Below are 16,878 nucleotides of genomic sequence, written 5' to 3'. Positions count from 1 at the left end.
CATTTACCTCTCCCCCCAGTGGCGGACACACAGCCAAGGGAGGAAGGGCTTAAGCCCTCCCCAAATAAATTTTTTTTTATATATTTTGTACTTCAAAAAAATTCAAAATGTATGAAAAAATGTCTTTAGTCCTCACCAAACTACTGTATCTAAGTCTAAAATGTAAAAGACTGAATAAGAAGGAGGGCTAAAACTTGAACTTGCAGGAGGTTTTAAAAAAATGGTTGTTGCTGTTTCAAGAAGAAGATGAGATAAATAAGGCTAATTAAATTAATAATAATAGTAGAATTTGCAAATTTTAGTCCCCTACCTTTAGGCTATACCTATATCACGTGTACGTGTTCTACTTTTATTAGTGTTTTAAAAATATTTATTTTTTGAAAAAATAAAATAATACTACAAAATGCATCAAAAACTTAAAATTGTATATCTTATCAAATACCTTTCCCTTTGTAGAATGATTTTTCATGAAAAGAAGACAAATATAGTAGTTAGAAGATACCTCTTCAAAATGGGAAAATATATAATACCTTTCCAAAAATCTCTCATCTTGGATAATGATTTTTTATGAAAAAAAAAAGATAAATATGGTACTCCCTCCGTCCCAATAAAGATGACTCATTTCTTCTTCGCACGTGCTTTAGGAAAAATGATATATATAAATAGTTAAAATGGAGAGAAAGTAAAGTAAAATAGAGAATAATATAGAGGAGAGTCTCTTCTATATTACAGTATTATTTGTTTTACTTGAAGTTCTTTCCATTTTAACTATTTATAGTCATTTTTCCAAAAACAAGGGCGAAAAAACAGGGTCATCTTAGAGCATCCGCTATGGCAGATATCCTGGCAGACGTCCGACCGGCGTGCCGGATGTCCACTTGGGACGTCCGCCACTAGGCGACGGAGGGGCGGACACAGACGTGAGGTGAGGACATCGGATATCCGCGGTGTTCCCGGATATCCGCGCGACGTCCACCATTGCGTCGGACCGACGGACGTCCCGATTTTTAAATTTAATTTTTTTAAAAAAAAACTCTATATATACGGCTCGTAAATTTTTTAATTCCGTAAATTGTTTAATTGATAAATTTGTAAAAAAAAAAATTATTGTGGATGTCCGCGGGGGATGTCCACCATTGTGCAGTGAGATGTGCTTATGACGTGACAGAGGTGTTTTTGGATGTCCACCGGAACATCAGCACCACTGTGGATGCTCTTAACTGGAACAGAGAGGGAGTAGTTATATAACTTTATTTCTCCATTTACCTATCCTCTTAGATATGCTCTAATAAATACTCTGTTAACATTGGAGGAGCAAGATTTTCTAGTTGGGCCTCAGCTAAGCTTCGTCAATCCAAACAATGAGAGAATATTAGTGAAAAAAAGACGATTGGTGTTGCGGCACCTGAAATCTCAAGGAAACGCGACCACTGCCCGTTAGAGAAATAAAAGGTTGGGTTTCTGCTTATCTCAAGGTCAACCTCATATACTCAGAGCTGGCTGTTCCAAGCTCTTCTCAACGAGTCAATGGGATATATGATGAAGGGATATTTACAACATCTACAAGTTACAAGTTTTGGATTTGGAAGCTCAATCCCAGGAGAGCAGCACCAATTTTGCTTGGGTGGGTGTTGGTGTCATTTCAAACATACAATGTCCAAATAATAATTTTGAGTTGTTCAAACTCTTTTGCTTGATTAATATGGACCGAAATCAAGGTGATGCATATATTTATGATTGTAGAGAATATTACGTGTAGTTGAAAGGTGTATTCAAAGACGAGAACTGAATTCAACCAGCAGAATTATATACTATATTTCTTCCATGATCATTGATCAAGTGATACTGATACACAGTAGCTAATAAATAGCTAGTCAAGAAGAGCCAGCAGAGACACAGCCACACACACGATGGAAATTACTACATATACATATGTGGACATAAATCAAACACTCGGCGATGGGATGCTTTGTGACCCACCTCTGCACTAACTCGGATGTCTACCGACTGGCAGTCTCTACTCTCTACTTACAAACAAACACCAAAAATCAATAACCAATTTGTAACCAAGAAATAAAAAAGAATAATAATAATCTAATTGGATGAGAGTGTAGAAGCCGATGAAGATCTTGGCGAAGTGAGCAGCACCGTCGGCAAAATAGCATTCTTCCTCCTCTCCTGCTCTTTAATCAGCTCCCCTCCCAACATCTCCATCCTCTCCATATTCGTCGCCTCCACCATTTTCTTCCCTTTAAACAACACCGACTCCACATTCTTCTCCCCCAAAATCCTCTCCGCCACCGCCCTCTTCTTCTCCCCATTCACCACCCCCTGAATCCTCACATAATTACTCCTCCTCTCCTCCCCAAACGCCATCGCCACCGCCTGATCCACCATCTCCGAAAACCCCTGCGCCGCCACGTCAGCTGCCCCTCCCAGCGACACCACGAGGATATCCCGGATGGAGGCGCACAGCGGGAACTCGTGCTTGTTGTTGAGCACGTGCGTGATCGCCGCCGCCGTCGGATTGCTCATCCCGACCCTCCCCCCAACCGCCGCAATCCTGCTCCTCCCGTCCACCGACCTCAGCTCCACCGCCGCGTCTGCCAGCGTGGCCTCGCACAGCCCCGCGATCCGGAAATCGCAGCCGTCCATCTCCAGCGCGTCCGCGCGCGAGAACAGGAACGGCGCCCCGCTCTTCAGGTCGTAGCAGGGGATCAGCACCCCTTTCCTCAGCGTGTCCTTGAGCGTCAATTCGCCGAACACCTTCTTCAGCAGCTTGGAGGCGCTCCTCCGCCCGAACAGCTGGCGGCGGCGGCGGGGGGTTAAGGTGCGGTGGTGGTCGAGGAGGAAGGTGAGGGACTGGTCGGCCGTCATGAGGGGGGCGCCGTCCTTGCCGCGGGTGAAGAGGAGCGCCGCCAGGACTCCCCCCGCGCCGGACCCCGCCACCACGTCGAAGAAGTCGGCAATGTGGGCGGCGGGGTTGCCGGATTTGGCACGGAGGATGGACTGGAGATGGACGAGGGCGTTCGCGGCCAGGATAGCGTCGCCCGCGTCCATGCTCAGGATCCTCACCTTTCCGTTGTCGTTGTTAGTCAAAGTGTTGGTGCTGCCGAAGAGGAATTTGTTCTCCAGAATGGAGAATATTTCGTTGGTGAGCTTGTCTTGGAGCATGTTTGGGTAAACCGCTGCCATAATTGATGTCAATGTACAATAAGAATATTGATTTAATATAATAAGATTGGAAAAGGAGGAGGAGAAATTGGTATTGAGCTAAGAAGTGAGTGAATTGAATGAGAAGAGAGGATGTGGAAGTGGCTAATATATAGTAGTACTACTATATGAAAATATAATGGGGGTGCTGTTATGCCTTTAAATTAAAATATGTGGAAGGAGGGAAGGAAAGAGGAGTGGGGACATTGTTTAATATTTAATTTTTTGGATGGAAGGGACATAACTTTGCATTATGTTTCCTTTTAATATTATGATATAAGGTTTGTTACAGTAGGTTGGAATATAATACTAGGCAGAGGAGAAGGACCACCATTCGCGCCGCGCGGGTAAATATTTCAACTTATAACTAAGTGTCCACGCCGTTATCAAAACTCAATATACTATTCTATTCTTTATCTCTTTAAAAATTGGAAAAAGTAGAGGTGGTGGTGGCAAACCAATTTATCAACACTAGTAGTAATTACTTTACGCTTTAGCGTAGGGGAATAATCAATCAATCCCACAGTACACCTGCAAGTGCAACACTAACTGCGGGGAATTAGTAGCACTAATTACTACTATTTCTGCCAATTACGCATGCCAAACTAACTAAGTAATTCTCCGACATTAAGCACTGCTACTTAATTATGAACACAACGATATGTAACTATATTTTTTAATCATCACTTATCATCATTCCAGTTCAAATAAAAATCGTTTATTTACTAGTGAATAGTGATTTGGTAAGACGTTTACTTTACCTAAAGCATACTAACTACTGTACTAATTATACCCTTTTTCTGGGTCAAATAATAGTCTCTTCATAGAATAAGTAGAAATTTGAAAGTGGTAGTATTACAAATAAATTTAAACGTTAATGAGAGTAATTTTTTTTATTAAAATTTACAAAAATTACCTTTTACGGCTAGCCACAGTGTAACAATTAGTGATTTTGAGTGGGGGTAATTAGTTTAGCTGATGGTGAAAGTAAAAGTGGTCAATTGAAAATCCAAGTAGGGCCTAAGTGGGAAGATCATGCATGGCCCGTCCGATAAGATCGATGCGATGATGCTTTGCCTACCCTCTCTCACTCTGCCGACTTTCTATTTCATTCTATGCATACCTTCTTTTTGCATCTAAACAAACATCAATATTTGGATGATCTTTCAGATAGATATTTCATGTCTTCTATACCAAAAACATTTCAAAATATAGAATCCACAAAAGCTACCAGCTCTACTTAAAGATTGTGCTTTTGATTTTGTGATGGAGGTCATTCAAATTAAAGATGTATACGGTTAATTTCTTCTGTTAAAGTCCCTCTTCCCTCTATCTACTTGTACATAACTAGATTAATCATTATGGATATATCTTTAAATAAAAGACGGTTATTTACCGACTGCATTACTAATAGCATCCATAATGGTCGTATGATCATCCGCCCTAATGTCTACCCTAGTGATTGTCACATCAACATTTCTTAGTCCGATCCTTCTTTCTGCCGTAGTTCCGCCCTAGTGTCTGCCGTATCAATTACCCATTTTCATTTAATTTTTAATATTTTTTTTTTATGTTTTCACACATTATAAATAGCAAAATTAAATATTAAATTAAAGAACAAGCAAAATGAGGTGTTCTTATAGATTGAAAATTTTAACAAAAAAAAATGTAAACGCGTCCAGATCGTTCTCGTCCGCCCCCTCCCCCCGCGCAATGGGTGGACGAGGTTGTCGGGCGCGTCCTCGACTGCGACCGTACTTTCGTCCGCTCGATCATCCATCCATTTGCAATGGGCGGACGATCACGGACGAGGACGAGTAACGCTGTGTCCACCTAATTTGTGAACCATTGTGGATGCTCTAACTGTACATTGCAATCTCTCTGTGATATTACCTACGGAATACTTACGTGGATAATTTTACAGACATGTAAAGTTCATGTTTTTTAGTATTAACCATATTAAATTAATCATTTTGGGTCTATCTTCAAATAAAATAAGAGGAAAAAAAATAGGAACCGTGGCACAATATTAATTGCATGCCATAAATGCCTTGACTGGATATTTTTGCAGTACATACCCAACCCTCGTTGGCTCTGGATCGTACGTCTAGCATTTGGGGAGGGGAGGGGACTCCCACAAGCTTTAAATTTACTAGACCCACTTCTTTAATTCAATTTTATATAATTTATTCATATGTCTATTCCAATTTACAAATACATATGGCCTATTCTCCACACGTAAGGATCATCTTCTCCATATCATCATAAAATCTATTGCTTTATAGTTGTACCAAATACATATATTAATATCAATAATTTATACTACTACATGTTTAATCTATTTCCATTTAGAATGTACTCCTTTGCTAAATTGTTTTTTATTGTACTAATATAGACATCCATCTCATTTTTCACAAAATATTATAGTACTAGTATAAAAATATTCGGACCGAGAGTGGCGCACGAGGCCCCCCACCACCATAGCTTGGCTTCGTCGCAAGCAGTAACTCATTTCACATCATCATTATTGATTGTGTTTTTTTTTAGGATCATAAGTATCATTAATTATACTCCATTAATATGGCAATCCGTGATAGTCAAAATTTTATCGCTGCCGCATGACATTTGAAAGTGGGTGCCCTCTCTTTGCCGATTGCAAAATTTTGTATTAAAAAAGTAAAGTTGTCAAAGTTGAAATAAACGTCAAATGTAGAGAGATTTAGTAGTATTTCTCATGAATATCCACACGTGCAACAAATCAAACATACGATGATGGGTGGAATTTACAACTTTTAGCGGCAGGTAAGAGTTTTAAGCGTGTCTGAATATATATGGGGATGGGAAAACGACAACTAAATCCGGAGCATGGTCCATATAATTTATATACCATACATATATATGTGTAGAGAGAGAGGGAATGGATGAATCACCGACGAAAATTATTTCAATATTATATATAAATTCCACCCGATTAATTTGCATCCAACAACATGATGCATGCATTCTAATATAGATTTAAAATAATTGGAAAATCAAAAGAGGGGATATTTTTGCTTGGCTAAGTAGGGACATGAGCAGTTAATTTAATAAATTAGGCAGTAGGTGGGTGTTCATATTATGAATTCAATTCCCCCCCTATGGCTATGGCCCAAAACAATACAATTAATTAATGAATTCCACCCACCCACCCTAAATGAAATTCCTAATCATGGCCTTCCACTTTTAACTACTAGTCCTATTAGATTTGTTATATACTATTATCATCTTATTTGGTGTGGCTTTAAAGATAGGACAGAATAATCTCGCACCTTTAATTAATATATTCTTTGGATTAATGGAATTTTAATATCCAATCTAATCTCCCACTCCTCATATTAATTAAGCTTGTAGTTTGGCCGTATACCAAACGTTAATTATTTGTGTCGGGAGAGGAGCTAGGACCATCCATTAAATTAATGGACTTTTAGTTTACTATTACTACATTTATATTTAGGATTAGGACCATCCATTATATTTAGGATTAGGATTTCTTTCTATCATTGGTTTAAAATATAGTTTTTGTAGCAACAACGGACATCTAAGCCTTACAGCAGGATTGTTGTTTAATTATAATCCATAGCATAATTTGCATTAGTTCTTTTTTTTAATTTTTGACGAGTACTTAAGGGAATAAACTAATCATGTATGTTATTGAAGTGTTGGTTAGTACTAGTATAAATTATGTTGACAACCACCGAAGTTGTTGATAACGTAATGATGATATAGAACAGTAGAAGGGATTAATTTGATGGGATTTTTAATATTGTATTGTTAAGAGCGGCTGGGTTGTGATGTGTGCGTTGAGAACTAATGGCGAATTTAAAAGGAATAAGGCTTCTTTTACATTCACTGAGGAATATAAATATATACTCCTAGAATTTTGCAGATTTGAGTGACAGTCATAGTATTTTGCGGTCAACCCTAAGAAAAAAAAATAGGCCATCCTTACAATCTAGACAACTATGTCTATCAATATATTTCATAAGAATAATATACGGAATATCGATTTTGCTAGATGTCAGGTTCAGGTTAATGTTACTTAAGGAAATACACACGTAATGTACTCCTCCGTCCCAAAAAGTTTATCACATTTTTCTATTTCCATTTGTCCAACAAAATTATCACATTTTCCTTTCTTTTTTTTTAATAGCGGATCTCATATTCCACTAACCCATTCACACTCATATTTTATTAAAACTATTATATAAAAATAAAATTCACATTCCACTAACTTTTTCAACTTATTTTTCATTACATTTTTTAAAACTTGTGCCCGATCAAAGTGTTACAAAATTTATGAGACGAAGAGAGTACCTATCAATATATCATTACCTAATGAAATCGAATTTAACAACAAGTCCTATATAACTATGTTCAAAGATATAGAATATATATACACAGTACATAGACCAAATTCATTTCAGTATTAATTGAAAATATAATTTTTACGGTATCATTAAAATAAATAAATAAATTGTCTAATAACTAAGTATTTTAAAATAAATCAATATAAATAAAATTCTCCTGGCATATTTTGATATGCATGGACAATAGTAACAACTTAATCAGAAGGCTAGAATATCTTACTCCTATATAACATCTGCTAATTAAAAAATAATCATAAAACTATATTTTTACAAACTAGGGTGGTCATGATATTTTCTGACTTTCAGTAAAGAATAAGAGGGAACATCTTTTTTTTTCCATGAACTTTGCCAAAGTACTACCTCCGTCCACGAAAATTCGTCCCGGTTTGACCGGGCACGGGTTTTAAGAAATGTAATGGAAAGTGAGTTGAAAAAGTTAGTGGATTGTGGGTCCTACTTTTATATATTAGTTTTATATTAGAATGTGAGTAGGAATGAGTTAGTGGAATATGAGGTCCAGTACCAAAAATGGTAAAAGTGAAATGAGACAAATTTTGGGGGACAGACGGAAATGGAAAAGTGGGACGAATTTTCGTGGACGTTGGTAGTATCATTTTAGGTCCGTGAACTTTGAAAATATCATTTGAGGTCCATCAAATATGGGTTAATATCATATGAAATAAGTACTCCCTCCGTCCCAGAGAAGTTGGCATACTTTGAAAATGGCACGGGATTTTAGAAGGTTTTGTTTTGTGTGTTAAATGGAGAGAGAAAATATAATTTTTATATTCATGTGAGAGAGAACTTTTTCCAAAAAGGGAAATGTGACATCTTTTGTGGGACAAACTAAAAAGGAAAGTGTGTCAACTTCTCTGGGACGGAGGGAGTACTATTTTACTATTTCCAAGCTTTTCTGGACGAAAATACCCTCAATAGTCAATACCTTAAAGGGAATATATTTTTAATAAACTTATCATATACTCATATTTTTTATAAATATCTTCATAATATATTTTTGACGAATTTTCTAAATACAATTTGACCTTCGATATTATCACTTAATTTTGTGACATGCAAGTAAAATTGCTTCTACAATTTTTTATATTAAAGAATTTTAAAATTGAATAAAGAATTTTTCTTTAATAATAAAAAAATGAATAAGAATCTTTTCTTGCATGTCACAAAATTAAGTAATAATATTGAAGGTCAAAATCAATTTAGAAAATTCATCAAAAATATATAGTAAAGATATTTATAAAAAAATATGAGTATATGATAAGTTTATTAAAAATATATACCCTTAAAGATATTGAGGGTATTTTCGTCCAGAAAAATTTGGAAATAGTAAAAAAGTACTTCAATTGATATTAACACATAGTTGGCAGACCTCAAATGATATTTTCAAAGTTCACGGACCTAAAATGATACTTTGATAAAGTTCGTTAACCTAAAAAGATGTTCCCTAAAAGAATAATGATACTCTACTAATGATCTAATTTAGGCACGAGCATTCGGTTGATTTGGTTAATAACAAAACCGGACTGTGCTTGAAAATGATAAACGAAGACGATACCGGAATGAGGTTGATTAATCAATTAACCGATCGATTACAATTGATTGATTAGCCGTTTAACCTATAGAACCGAATTAATTTAATTTAATTTTAGTCCACCATTTTAAATATTAGCCCCCATCAGTTCTATTATAGGCAGATGCACTACTCCTTAGTGTATAAGATAAGATGTAGTAAAATTCTTGTCCTTTATTAACTGAGGATTATTTTTTCAAATTATATTCATACTTCCTCGTCTCATAATAAGAATTACACTTTGTCATTTTGATCCGCCCCACAATAAGAGTCAATAACGGACCTAGATGGGGTCACGCGGGGTCGGCCGACCCCACCGCAGGTCAGTGAATGCTGCCATGAAGCTCCATAATCGACAGCCAATGAGGGAAACTCTACCCTCCAACCCCACAAAAGGTATACCTTCATCTCTATTGAAGAGAAATGAGGAAGAGAATAACGGGAAAATTATAGAAAAATAGAAAGGAGAGGAGAGAAATACAGAGAAAGTGTTATTGTGGAAGTAAAGAAAAAGAATGAACTTGAGGAGAAATTTGAATTGAAGGAGCTTGATGAGAAAAAGTTGCAGAATCAAGAAAAGAGAATTGTGGAAGAAGCTGAGAGGCGCCATTGTATTATTACTATTATTTTTTTAAAATTTAATTTGTGTTATAACTAATTAATATACTCCATTTGAGTAATACTTATATGCTAGTTTAATCTATGTGTAATTCATTTAGCTATAGTAGTTTATGAGTAAATTGTAGTTGTATACTTGTACTATGATGTATCCTTGCATTTTAAAATTAACTAGTGCATAACAAAATAAAAATAAATTTTAATTTTTAAATTTTTTTAATAATTATTTAAAATAGGAAAATTGGTCTCTAAAATCATGAACTTTGCCTAAAATTTGGTATTTCCCATGAACTTTGAAATTGGTATATAATATCACAAACTTTGCATTTTGTTTGGTATTTCCCAAACTCACTCAAATAAGATATTTTCATCAAAATCTTATTTAATATAGGCAACCTTGATATGCTTTATAATATTTGAAACCACTTTTTAAGTTCATAACATGTAGCATAAAAAGTCACGTTGAAAACTACGTTGATTTAATTGTGCCAAGTATGATAAAAAAAACCTCGTAAGTTAGTCAAATATAGCAATAAACATGCCGTGGGAAATACCAAACAAAATGCAAAGTTCGTGATATTATATATCAATTTCAAAGTTCATGGGAAATACCAAATTTTAAGCAAAATTCATGGTTTTAAAGACCAATTTCCCTTTAAAATATATATATATTAAATAATAATAATTAAATTAGTAAGTATATATTACTAATTCTTTTATCCGACCCCACGATTTCTATTTTCTGGGTCCGTCATTGATAAGAGTCACACTTCATTTTTACCATAAATGATAAGTAAGTCTCACATTCTACTAACTCACTTCACTCACATTTTATTATAAAACCAATATAAAAAAATGTGTCCCATATTCCACTAATTTTTTCAACTCACTATTATTTATATTTCTTAAAATTCGTGCCCACAATAAGAATGACTCCTATTGTTGAACGAAGGGATAGTTTATTACTTCATTCTAGTTGTTAATTACTTCATCTCAATAGTTTATTACTACTTCGTTAAGGACGTTTTGGTTTTTCTTACTTGTATTCTAATTGGAAGTAGCAAGGCTTTAAGTAAAATTTACAGCTTAAATGAAATGAAATGATTATTATATGGAGATATTAAATAGGAGTATATACTTTTGCACCTTCAGTTCCTAAATAAGCAAGAAGTTTTATTTATTGATCTTCAAAAACTCTATCATCCCATGCATGTATTAAATGCTCAATAGATATGTCGTCTCAATATCTTGTTTTAAATGATGCTCCTAAGTTCTCTATTTAAGTCCAATATATGGAAGCCAAAACCCACTTCTCGGCAATGATAGAGATCGAACCGTAACTACATGACACAAAGTCCGTCAATTTTAAAAATATGTACTCCTCCGTTCCATAGTAGTGGAATCATTTTGTCATTTTGTTATGTTCCATATTAGTGAAGTCAATTTCCCTTTTTAGTAAAAAGTAAACACATTTCTTCTCACTTACTTTTGTCTCTCTCTTACTTTATTCTCTCTAGTTTTTCCTCTCATATGCTTTATTATCTTTTTATTTAATACATTACACATGTTTTTCTTAATCTTCGTGCAGAAAAAAAAATGTCTCTACATCTATGGAACAGGGGGATACTATAAAATTGAAAAATGAAATGGTTGAGTAACCATTCCCCGACCACTGATAAACTCATAGTTTAGGATGGTTTTATGGGTGATTAACACATGATTTTGCTGATTTAAGGTGTTTAGTACTCTCTCCGTCCTACAAAAGATGTCATACTTGTGGGACGGCACGGGATTTTAGGAAGTTTTATTTTGTGTGTTAAATGGATAAAGAAAATATAATTTTTATATTCATATGAGAAAGAATTTTTTATAAAAATGGAAATGTGACATCTTTCATGGGACAAACTAAAAAGGAGTATATGTTTTCACTTTTCACCCATTTATGCATTAGGTAGGAGAATTAATGAGTTTGTCAAAGTTTTGAAGTGCAAACAAGTTTAAACGAGCAAATGGAGTGAACGAGCTAAGTTAGAGTCTTAGAGAGTTCGCCCGCTCGGGCATTGGAGCAAATAATAGGCGCCTAAAGAACGAGTGAAGTAAGTTAGTGAAATGTAACCTACTTGTCATTTATGGTAAAAGTGAAATGTGACTCTTATTATGGGATAGATCGAAATAAGACAAAATGACAAAAGTGAAATGTGACTCTTATTATGGGATGGATCGAAATAAGACTGAGTAGTAAATTTAAGCACACCTATCTATTGAAAACTAAATACAGAGTAGTAAAAATAAGTGCACCACTCTATTCCGACTAGTAAAGATAAAGTGAAGTGAGAACGAACTAACATTGTAAAAATATCAGGAAAGGATAATAGAATTCGGTTTAGAAAAAACTAATGCACTTTATAAATTTGTGAATCTAAAAAGGTCAAATTAAAATAACGTAGTTGGGCTAAGGTAGATATCCTGAAACATGTCCTCCGTTTTTTTGAAAGCTTAACACAACCAAGGCCCAATTTAGACTCTCAATCCAGTTTCCCAATAAGCCCACACTATACACAGTGCGAAATGGGCAATTCTAAAAGCATGATAGTATCCATTAAAAAAAAGCATGATAGTATAGTGGAGTAATTTTAAACCTCCAATAATAGAATGAAAACAAACCTTACATAGGAGTGACTAGAAATCCAAAGATAGATGGCAATGAATTAAAAACACAAAAAAAAAAAAATAGTAAGGTTTATTTGAGTTATAGTAGTAATTGAAATGGGGATGAGTGATCAGGCTTCCCATCCTCTGAGGAGCGTGGCTCTTGCAACTCGGTTGACTCCCAAGCTGAATGCCCCCATTCTAAGGTCGCAGCTATGAGTCTTGCACATCTCCTTCACATCCTTAAATCCCCTGTTCATGTACGTTTTCAACTCCGCGTTCACTTTCTCCTCATCCCACATGAATCCCTGTATGTTCTGCACCCACTCAAAGTAGCTCACCGTCACTCCCCCCGAGTTCGAGTATATATCCGGCAGCACTATCACTCCCTTCTTCGCCAGTATCTCGTCCGCCTCCGGATCCGTCGGGTGATTCGCCGCCTCTATTATAAACTTGGCTTTTATCTCCCTCGCATTCTCCTTGTTTATCACTCCCCCCAACGCCGCCGGGATCAGAATGTCGCAATCCTCTGTCAAGATTGAATCCGGATGTATCTCATCGCCGCCGCTGAATCCCTTCACACCGCGATGCTCCGCCACGTGTTTGACCAGACTGGCCACGTCGAGCCCCTTGCTGTTTTTGATCGCTCCGGTGATGTCGCTCACGGCAACGACGATCCCGCCTCGCTGGCTTATGAGCTGAGCGGCCCACGACCCCACATTGCCGAAGCCCTGCACCACGACCTTCTGGCCAGCGATGCTCTGGCCGTGGTCGTTGAGCAGGGCTTCGGTGGCGAAGAGGACGCCGCGCCCGGTGGCGGCGTCCCTCCCCAGGGATCCCCCGAGGTCGATGGGCTTCCCAGTGACGACCGCGGGGGAGTAGCCGTGGAACTTGGAGTACTCGTCGAGTATCCAGGCCATGGTCTGGGGGCCGGTGCCCATGTCCGGGGCGGGGACGTCGGTGTGGACGCCGATCAGGTCGTGGATCTTCTGAGTGAAGACGCGGGTGAGGCGCTCGAGCTCGGAGATGGAGAGGTCGGAGGGGTTGCAGCCGATGCCGCCCTTGGCGCCGCCGTAGGGGATGTTGGCCACGGCGGTCTTCCACGTCATGAGCTGGGCGAGGGCGTTGACCTCATCCGGCTCCACCTCGGGATGGTAGCGGATGCCGCCTTTCATTGGGCCCCGGGCGTTGTCGTGCTGCACCCGGAAGCCAACGAATGAGGCTAAACTTCCGTCGTCTTTTGGGATCGTGCATTCCACCTAGTCATCATTAATTCTATCAGCATTTTCATCGAATTAACATCTAAATTAGTACTAAAATTATGAATTGCACATTAATTTCTACCTTGATTTCTCTGAAAGGGATGAGTAGACTCTGTTCCAGCTTCGAGTCGAGCCCAAGCAGCCGAGCCGCTAGCTTGAAGTTTCTGTTGGTTGCTGCTAATGCATTCATGATTCTTGTCTGTAAAAGAAGAAGAGGAAGAAGGAAGGAAGGATGGATTAATTAGAGGATAATGTGGCATATAAATAGTAGTTGGCCCTTGGTGGATCCACAGGTAAAACTCGGATATGCGACAACTCGTCATCGCCTACGCATCGTCTTATCCAAAAAAACAACATTAAAATAGGGTTAATGTTATCGAGACATGAGGTTCACATGGTCAACCAGCTATATAGGGCTAATTGATTTGAAAATCCGAATTCCAATGGGTTGTTTGAATGGTCAAGTCTGGAGGTCTCATCCATACTGGATTTAATTACCTATTTCTAAGGTAACACGGCACATAATTAGTAAGTGTATGACAGTATGAGTTTCCAATGTTTAAATTTAGTGTATATATGAGTGTCTCATTCATAGTACATCCTAATTCCTACATACCCTCATTCAAGGCATAAAACACACCACTATGAAGCCAATATATTTACTTTAACATGTTAATTAAGGAAGAAGTCATAATTAATATTTTCTTAATATATAAAATACTCATCTACGAAAGTGAATTAATGATAAGGTATATAATGAACATATGTATTACTGCATTGATGATTTGTTTCAGAATATTCAACAAAGAAAAAGCTAGATATTAAACTATAAAATGATTAAATGAACTAAAAATGAAAGGTGGACATCTTGAGTGGGATGAATGGAGTAATTTATATCAATGATTTTTTCCTGAAATATTTGTGTTAAAAACATTCAAAATTTTATACTAAGAACAAATTAGTCATGAAATTATAACTAAAAAAAAATAGAACCAAATTAAGGGCGTGTATATACAAATTATATAATATTATCTTTTCTCTAATAATAAATCATGGTTGAAGTAAAACGAATCTTGGCCTAAACAATTGTATAAACAATTATAACTAGCCTGCATGTTCCTCGCCGTGCTTCTCGAATTAATTAATGCCACAATTATTGTCCAAAAAAAATAAAGAAACTAGAAAATCAGACATAACGGATAAACCAGATTCAAATCTACGGTCATGATACATTTTCTCGCAGTCTTATTTATTTGTGTTTTTCAAATTCTGTAAACACTCGACAAATCACATAAAAGATGCCAAAATACAGCAATTTGCTTAATGGATCCAATTAGAAAAAAGAAAAGAAAACGAGTATGGGTTAAAGTTGGATGGTCTATATACAGTTATACACCCAACCCAACCCAATCCAACACAGGCTCAATTAATGCGATAACAAAAAAGAAAGGTAAAGTAATTGAAACAAGTGTGAGTAGATACAAGCATACCTTAATCGAAATTAGTGTGTTTGAGTAAAGGAAAGTGAAAGGGAGATGAGAATGAGGCGATATTAGTTGTGGGCAATCCAAACACTTGGGAGGCCAATATATATAGTAGAAGGAATGCTTGGTGAAAACAATAGTAGTACGATGATGCTAATATGCCAGTAATCAAATTGTGTCGATGATGTATTATGCAATTCAAGGAGGCAGGAGAATATATACATAGGCAATAGCATAGGAAGAATTGAATATGATTCTCATTCTGTGAGTGCTTGCTTTGCTCCCCCAAATTAGCTTTAGTTGATAAGGCAACTTTGTCTTAATTAGCTCATTTTCCTTCCATGATTAATTCTATAGTGACTTCAAATTTTAAAAAAAGATGACGTGGATTCCCTGACTCTTTGTCTCTCATTATTTTGTAAGGCATTCTGACGCGATCTCCACCGATTAATTTCCGGATCTTGTATACTAGTGTCCAAATTTATAATAATATGCCTAATTTCCTATGTTATATTATTAGAAATATTCCTATATATATATGGCCATCTGTCTGTTTCAGGATTTGATTCTATTTTCTTATGCATTGATTCGAATTACTTAATTATTCCGATACCCTTTTCCTAACTTGCAATTGAAGCTGAATAGAGATCCTTGAGAAAATATTAGTGTTGATGGTATACCGGTGGCAATCTAATTTGATATATCCTATTAATACGTTTTTGACATATGAAAATATATTGCATAAATTATGAAAATATATTTAATTTTTTTGAAAAAATGAAGTATTAAAATAAATAACGGAAAGTATGCCAAATTTATTGGCAATCACGTACACATAATATTTATAAAAATATTACACAAGTCTTAAAAGGAATAATAAAATTAGTGATCATATTACGGGAGCTATCATAAATTTGATAGGATTTCTTTTCCATTTTTTGGATTATTAGTTAAATTTTGTTAATAGTGAACATTATGAGTTAAATTTGATGTATAAATGATTCGTCTCTGAAAAGTATGAACATTTGGTTTGACACGGATTTTAATGCATAATTGGTAAAGTAAGAGATAAATAGAAAAAGGTTTATAGCATTGTTAATAGAGAATGAGTTTGGAAAATATGATTACGGTTTTCATAATAAGATTATCTAGAAAATAATTTTATTTCATTAAATCTTATTTATATAACATGAAAATTTTGGAGTTCATTTAATTTATGTAGTACTCCAATCAAATTTTTAATATATATATATATATATATATTTAATATTCACTTTAAGATCTTGTGTGTATATATATATTTATAAATATTACTCCCTCCATCTCTGAAAAGTATGAACTCTTTCATTTTTAGTTCGTCCCTGAAAAATCTATGGAATTTCTAATTTTGGAAACTCTATTTTCTCTAATGACAATACTTTAAAAACTTTTTATTTCTATCTTTCTCTTACTTTACCAATTATGTATTAAACATGTGCCGAACTAATTGTTCATATTGTTTAGGACAGAGGGAGTATGTGTGTGATTGCCAATAAATTTGGCATACTTTCCATTATTTATTTTAATACTTCTTTTATTTGGAAAAATTTAATATTGTTGGTAATTTATGTTTCTAGTTGAAATTGGAATTTTACATATTTCTACATATCAAAATGTAT

The 16,878-nt window shown here is 35.8% G+C and overlaps 2 protein-coding genes across 2 annotated transcripts; both read right to left on the bottom strand.

The window, feature by feature from the left end:
- Window positions 1–1,786: 1,786 nt before the first annotated feature.
- Window positions 1,787–3,331, bottom strand: LOC125208298 (patatin-like protein 3). Its single transcript, XM_048107880.2, has one exon. The coding sequence runs from the start codon at window positions 3,193–3,195 to the stop codon at window positions 2,095–2,097; it is 1,101 nt and encodes a 366-aa protein (XP_047963837.1). The 5' UTR covers window positions 3,196–3,331; the 3' UTR covers window positions 1,787–2,094.
- A 9,093-nt stretch (window positions 3,332–12,424) lies between these two features.
- LOC125207151 (glutamate dehydrogenase B) lies at window positions 12,425–15,424 on the bottom strand. The gene is made up of 3 exons (XM_048106372.2): window positions 15,227–15,424; window positions 13,819–13,935; window positions 12,425–13,733 (listed from the first exon to the last, which is right to left on the bottom strand). Exons 2-3 carry the CDS (start codon window positions 13,924–13,926, stop codon window positions 12,606–12,608), a joined length of 1,236 nt encoding a protein of 411 aa, XP_047962329.1. The 5' UTR covers window positions 13,927–13,935; window positions 15,227–15,424; the 3' UTR covers window positions 12,425–12,605.
- Window positions 15,425–16,878: the final 1,454 nt, after the last annotated feature.

The sequence above is a fragment of the Salvia hispanica genome, chromosome 6 (genome assembly GCF_029641045.1).
Source record: "Salvia hispanica isolate PSC_SH4W2 chromosome 6, Shi_PSC_v1, whole genome shotgun sequence".
NCBI classification, from domain to species: domain Eukaryota; kingdom Viridiplantae; phylum Streptophyta; class Magnoliopsida; order Lamiales; family Lamiaceae; genus Salvia; species Salvia hispanica.
The sequence above is the reverse complement of the archived record's forward strand: the minus strand, read 5'-3'. Positions and strand labels throughout refer to the sequence as shown.

Bases quoted from the DNA above. Each gene is read 5' to 3' on its own strand.
- LOC125208298 (XM_048107880.2), bottom strand. From the start codon at position 3,195: ATGGCAGCGGTTTACCCAAACATGCTCCAAGACAAGCTCACCAACGAA.
- LOC125207151 (XM_048106372.2), bottom strand. From the start codon at position 13,926: ATGAATGCATTAGCAGCAACCAACAGAAACTTCAAGCTAGCGGCTCGG. The intron at 13,734-13,818 runs GTAGAAATTAAT...AATGATGACTAG, and splicing joins TCCCTTTCAGAGAAATCAAG to GTGGAATGCACGATCCCAAA.